This window comes from Epinephelus moara, chromosome 23, assembly GCF_006386435.1.
Source record: "Epinephelus moara isolate mb chromosome 23, YSFRI_EMoa_1.0, whole genome shotgun sequence".
In the NCBI taxonomy this organism is placed as follows: Eukaryota; Metazoa; Chordata; class Actinopteri; order Perciformes; family Serranidae; genus Epinephelus; species Epinephelus moara.
In genome coordinates, this window is record NC_065528.1 from 2,880,984 (window position 1) to 2,886,747 (window position 5,764).

Genomic DNA, 5,764 nt, shown 5'->3' on the forward strand with positions numbered 1-5,764 from the left:
AGATAAATAAAGCTTGCTTATAAATGCTTATAAATTTATATTATAAGCATATTTATATTTATGCTTATAAATAAAAGCAAACCCCTGACCACCACAATGCTACTGCATTACGTGCTGTCCTAAATGTAAAATCACAATGCATTGTATTTCTTCTATTACAGCCAGTGCAGATTGGTGGTTTATTATGAAGAAATGGATAGAACTAGAACAGTTCCATCGATGGCGTCCACTCCAGAAGTCTGTGGAGGAAGTTCAGGTGGAATATGGCGTTGGTCTCGAATATGTGGTTACTGTTGTCTCTCTCTGCGGTGCACGTGTCACGTGATGTAAACACGGGTAAGCAAAGCTTGTGCTTTCGCTGGTCTCGCGCAAGCGCGCACATGTGAGCGCGGAGCACAGAGAAGCAGTCGGAGCTACAGGCTACAGTGAGGCTAAAAACAGAGTTCAAATGATGTTTTTCGAAAGAACTTTTTTATGTCGGGGCTGCAGGACACTTGGATCACTACGGACGAGCATGTTGGAGATATTTTGTGGTTTCAATTTTGTGCTCATGGACGTGAGTCTGGGGCGCCGTCAGCCATTAGGTGTGCTAGCTGCTCCCCCCGCCGATCTCCACAAGTGATGTGAGGACTCTAAAACTTCACCAGAGCCTCCCTCGGCATGAGGGGGAGTAGATAATGGCTGATTTTTCATTTTTGGGTGCACTATCCCTTTAAGGAGGAATGTAAAAAATCTCCAGGGGTCAGCAAATCCATATTGATCCATAAATGCGGAGAGAGCTTGGGACATTTTCATAGGTGGAACCGATCGTGGGTTAAACCTGTCTAGTGCTGTGTTGATTACACAGTTCATGTCTCCTTCCATTATCACTAGGTGAGAATCTAAATTTGGAATGGAAGTTAGTAGTGAGTTCACAAAATTATAGTCATCCCAGTTGGGAGCATATGCAGAAAATCCATGTACCCTTCGTTCTTTCGTTTTTACGTTTCAAAACCAAATTAAAAAATTTTTAAAACCAGAACGGAAAAACAGAATATCACAAAATCACATATTTTGTGCCTGTTATTCTGTTTTAAAACAAAAACAGAATAACTTGAAAATTAAGTTTTTGATTTTTATTGTTTTGTTATTGTGATATTCGGAAATTTCGGGGAATGCTGGGAGATTTGCGGAGGCGAGGCGCAGGAAGTGAGCGGGAAAGTGGAAATCGCAGACTTTCCAAGTAATGGCCACACTTCAGCCTTATGCAGATCTAATCTGCGAACTTTTTGAGAGTGGGAAGACACACTCGGAGATCAGAGATGTCCTGCAGCGCGAAGGTGCCTCGCAATGCTCCATAATGAGCATTAGGAGGTTTTGCATGGAGCACAACCTTCGCCGAAGAAGTAGGGTTTCAGACGCCGAACTGGAAACGGCTGTGATTAATTCTATAAACAGGGTAGGCAATGTGTGTATGTACCCTATAGGCCTATTTGTGTGTGTGTGTGTGGGTGGGTGCAGAGGTGTCAACTGTCACGCTGTCAAAAATAGTCTAATAGGCCTACTGATAAAATATTGATTGACATTCTGCTCGTCCGGTCCGCCCCCGTCCCAGGAGAGAAAGGAGAGACGGAGCCTGGACGCGCAGGCGAGAGGTGGCCCATCACCAGATTATGAGATTTTACAAAAATGCAGCGCCCCAGCTAACACCGTAATGATTCAAAAATAGTAGCCTAATAGGAGACAGTCAGACATTTCATACAGCCTAGGAGACGTAGGCTACTACTAATAAGCACCCCAGTTATAGGCAGTTATAGACCCCTGTGTCCAGCTGTGCAGTCACAAGCGCGCGCGTGCCAGTGAGCGAGCGAGAGAAAGAGAGAAAGAAGGAGACACCGGGCGTTTACCGGTAAGAAGAACTGAAACGGGCCAGTTAGAAATCAAAAGAGGAAAATCACAGAATACATATATGTCCAGCTACTCCTCAGGACGTGAGGGAGGGAGGATCATGGGATGGTGGCTCAGGTAGCGATGAGGAAACTGTCACTGTAAGCTACACATCTGTCAGCTGCACACCTGTAAGCAGGTGTGCTCCATGCAGACATTTCTCAAACCTTATTTTGTAGGCTAAGGACAGACTAGATCATGATTATGTTGGATATAAAGTGCTATATAGTCACCCTTTTTGATTATTGACTTATAACGTAGCCTAAATCTCTCGGCTGCTGTCCTGTCCGGTAATAACGGGTCTCTGTGGGTGTGTAAGCTATGTCATCGCCAGGTAGAACAACTGTGAAACACCTGGAGTTGATAATAAACTGATCTAGCAAAAATAAAAATCCAGTGGACAGCGACATCGACTCTTGACATTAGCGGGTCCAGATGCGTCAACTGTGTGTCAACTGTACAGACGCGTGTGTGTCGTAGGTGCGACAGCTGTCATATCACTCAATCTACCCCCCCACCCACACCAAATGCCGACCGTAACACAACATTTTATGAAGGACTAACACTACTATTATTCTAGTGTTAATGCTCTGACAAAAGAGCAAGCTTTAGTTGCCAGATCTGCTTTTATTAACAAGAGTTTTCTACAACCTGTTGTAGCCTATGGCCCACAATGCTGCTGTATGATTGTGTTTGTGGAAATAAATTACCCACAAGTTGGTGATTTTAAAGAGAGACGTTGTCTGTCTGTTCTTAGAAGTTATGAAACAAGGTATTTAGCCTACTGTAAATAGTCATGTTTCTTTACTTAAATTACAAACTGAATAAAATGCCTTTGATGTACGGTAGCGACCCTAAAAAGTACTCCCATTAGCTTACTTCAAATGTCACTGCAAGTTTTTCTGAAAAGTTGACAGCTCTGGTGTGTGTGTGTGTGTGTGGGTAGGTGGGTGGGTGTGTGTGTGTGTGTGTGTGTGTGGGGGGGGGTTATAGTTTTAATTAATGTGGCACAGAGTAGTCTCTGTGCTTTAACGTGTCTGTCAGATAATGTTAATTTAATGTATTTAACAGACGGGTCCAACCTTCGGCCGGAAATTTATGACAGGGTACCTGTCTTCTATCGGCATAAATGCTGCAGAGAAAAGGGTTGGTAGAGTCCTACGGGAGGTTCATCAGCCCTACCACGAGCTGAGACGACATGTAAGTAGCCTAACATTGACAAATTGATATTCTTTTTCATTATTATTTATAGTATGTGTCATTCCATACATACACATGATGGAACAGTGTTTAATAGCCTTTATTTAAAAAGCCTTCATTTTAAAGGGTGCTCGCAATCTTAATCCCATCCCCTACCATGCCGAATATATGGGCCATAAACTACATATGGATCAAAATGAAAAGATTGGCATGTTTGGTGCCACCCACGTGGTTGCTGTTGATGGCTTCAGCAGCAGAATCGTTGCACATGCCACCATGCCCATCAAAAATAATTTGATTATTTATGAGGAGGTGTACAGGTGAGCACTATACAATGCAAAGCAAAAGTGACATTGTTTGTCTTAGGAGCCCATAAAGATGATTAACAGCTATCACTCACCCTATTTCTGCTTTCTAGAACATTTAAACCCTCCTTGTGTCTACTACATCGTCATGTTTCAGTGTCTCAGAGCATCCCACCTCCTCCCCTTTCTCCTCCATGTCACTAGTAGCTCTGAACTCACATTAACCCTTATCCAAAGGGGGTGTCTGTGGACACGACAATATCTTTCTACTTCGCAATCTTTAGGCATCCCTTTATATTAGGCATCAGCCAGCTACAAGCCAAACATGTTTGTCGTTGGTTTGTTTTTGTTAGGATCCCCATTAGTCGCAGCATTGCTGCAACTATTATCAGTGCTCTATATCAAACATGCTTATTATCAGCCCCCCCACATCAAGTACTGAACTAGTGAATTTGTCATTGTGTTTTACAAGTCTCATCATGACACTAAATGTCAGTTCAGTATGTCTGTTGCATGCATTTTATACCATTGAGTGTAATGTATTTAACTTTAACTGTATGCCTGTTGCACCAACTGGACATTTATTAACATACCGATACACATGTTCCAGATGTGCAGTTGTCAGCAATGGGATGTGGGACCAGGTTAGAGTTGACCATGGGAAAGAGTTTTACCTGTGCCTGTACATGCAGGAAATCCTGTCTAGGCACAGGTATAACCTCACCCGGCAACCCTACCTTCAGACTACATCTTTAAGGGTAAGCTTTTCTATTACTACTCTCTATTACTACTCAAGTGATAACCTGAGACTTTGAAAGAAAAAAAAATCAACACTGTTGGGCTTGCCTAAAACAGCTCTACAAATTTGTATACAGTAAGGACATTTGAAATGAATGTTTCTGCTGTGCCCCAAGCCAGCTATTTGCAAAGACAACAGTCACTTTAGCTGAATTTCAATAAGGATGTAGGCTTTTTGTTTTGTTCAAATCAGCAGATAAGGCTTGGCTTAAGTGTATACCTACCAAGTGTTGGCCATATACAGTAGTTATCATGTGTCATTTATGGATTGTTAAAGGGATAAAGGTTGTTTAGCAGCAGAATGTCAGGCAATTGTTTTACATCACATTTTAAAAACAGTGTTTGGGAGCTGAGGAAAATTCAGTTATTACAAGCAGTTTATCCTCCTGATTTCTTTTTTTGTTTTTTAATTTTTTTTACATATTTTATGTGAACAACAGAACCTAAGAGTGGAGAGGATTTGGCCCGAAATCAATAGTCGGGTCAATTATCCTTTGAAGGAAGCCCTGGTGCACCTGGTTGACCAAGAGGCCATTGACATGCAAGACAACCTCGTGAAATTCTGTGTGTCAAACCTGATGTGTCAGGTCAGCCAGATTGGAATGAACAGGGTTGTGCAGTCCTGGAATGCACATAGGATCCCAGGTATTCTACAAAATATTGTGAATGAGTCCTGTCACCCAAAGAAAAACAAAAACATAAACTTTAGAATTTCCTTTTCTAGGCCGAGGAATACCCAATGACCTTGCTGCAGGAGGATGCCCAGCCAAAGTGTCTGAGGACCTGCTAGCCTGTGCTTCAGTTGCGGCAGATGGATACGATCAGGTGCTGGGATCCTCGTTAAGCAGGGATGCAGCCTTTGGAGTGGATCCATTTCACAGTGAAGAAGACAGGAGCCAGGCTGAAGACGAGTTTGCAGTGGCATTTCCTGACATGTCAGTCATTTTTGACAGTGTGGTTAACAACAACCACAATGTTTTCTGTGAGGCCCTTTTCTGCCTGTTAACTCTGGCAGAGAGGTATGTGTGAAATGATGTTATGAATTGTGTGACTGACTGTATGTGCTGAATGTGTGTTATAAAGCTTATATTACCACCAAAATTGAGTACACATTGTTTCTTAAGATCTTACATGAAATATCAAATGTGCTATTACCCAGTAGTTTAACTGATGTCCTGAAATGTATTTCACAGCATCCAAATAGAAGTGAAGGTGCATGGGATTCAAAACATAACAATTCATTTAAGAATATCAAAACAATTTTATTAATTTAAACATCTGATTTAACTGAGTGCAGATTGTTTCTTCAGATCATACACAAAATATCAAATGTGCTATTACTCAGTATTTTAAATGGCTGAAGTGAAGGTGGGATTCAGAACATAATCAATCAATCAATCAATCAATCAATTTTATTTATAAAGCCCAATATCACAAATCACAATTTGCCTCACAGGGCTTTACAGCATACAACATCCCTCTGTCCTTATGACCCTCACAGCGGATAAGGAAAAACTCCCCAAAAAAAACCCTTT

At 41.8% G+C, this 5,764-nt stretch overlaps 1 protein-coding gene across 3 annotated transcripts; it reads left to right on the forward strand.

Moving 5' to 3' along the window:
• The first annotated feature begins 195 nt into the window (after nt 1-195).
• On the forward strand, nt 196-5,359 carry LOC126384797 (uncharacterized). Of its 3 annotated transcripts, XM_050036093.1 has the most exons (5): nt 196-336; nt 2,998-3,126; nt 4,042-4,189; nt 4,670-4,874; nt 4,954-5,357. In XM_050036093.1, exons 3-5 carry the CDS (start codon nt 4,064-4,066, stop codon nt 5,256-5,258), a joined length of 636 nt encoding a protein of 211 aa, XP_049892050.1. In that variant the 5' UTR covers nt 196-336; nt 2,998-3,126; nt 4,042-4,063; the 3' UTR covers nt 5,259-5,357. The 3 variants fall into 3 exon arrangements, with proteins under 3 accessions (XP_049892050.1, XP_049892052.1, XP_049892049.1); XM_050036095.1 differs by lacking the exon at nt 4,042-4,189 and having other exon boundaries at nt 4,954-5,359; XM_050036092.1 differs by lacking the exons at nt 196-336; nt 2,998-3,126 and having other exon boundaries at nt 3,146-4,189.
• The last annotated feature ends 405 nt before the right edge of the window (nt 5,360-5,764 follow it).

Excerpts from the sequence above, each read along its gene's own strand:
- LOC126384797 (XM_050036092.1), top strand. The coding sequence starts at position 3,839 with ATGCTTATTATCAGCCCCCCCACATCAAGTACTGAACTAGTGAATTTG. Across the intron at positions 4,190-4,669 it reads TTCAGACTACATCTTTAAGG|AACCTAAGAGTGGAGAGGAT; the intron begins GTAAGCTTTTCT and ends TGTGAACAACAG. Across the intron at positions 4,875-4,953 it reads GAATGCACATAGGATCCCAG|GCCGAGGAATACCCAATGAC; the intron begins GTATTCTACAAA and ends TTCCTTTTCTAG.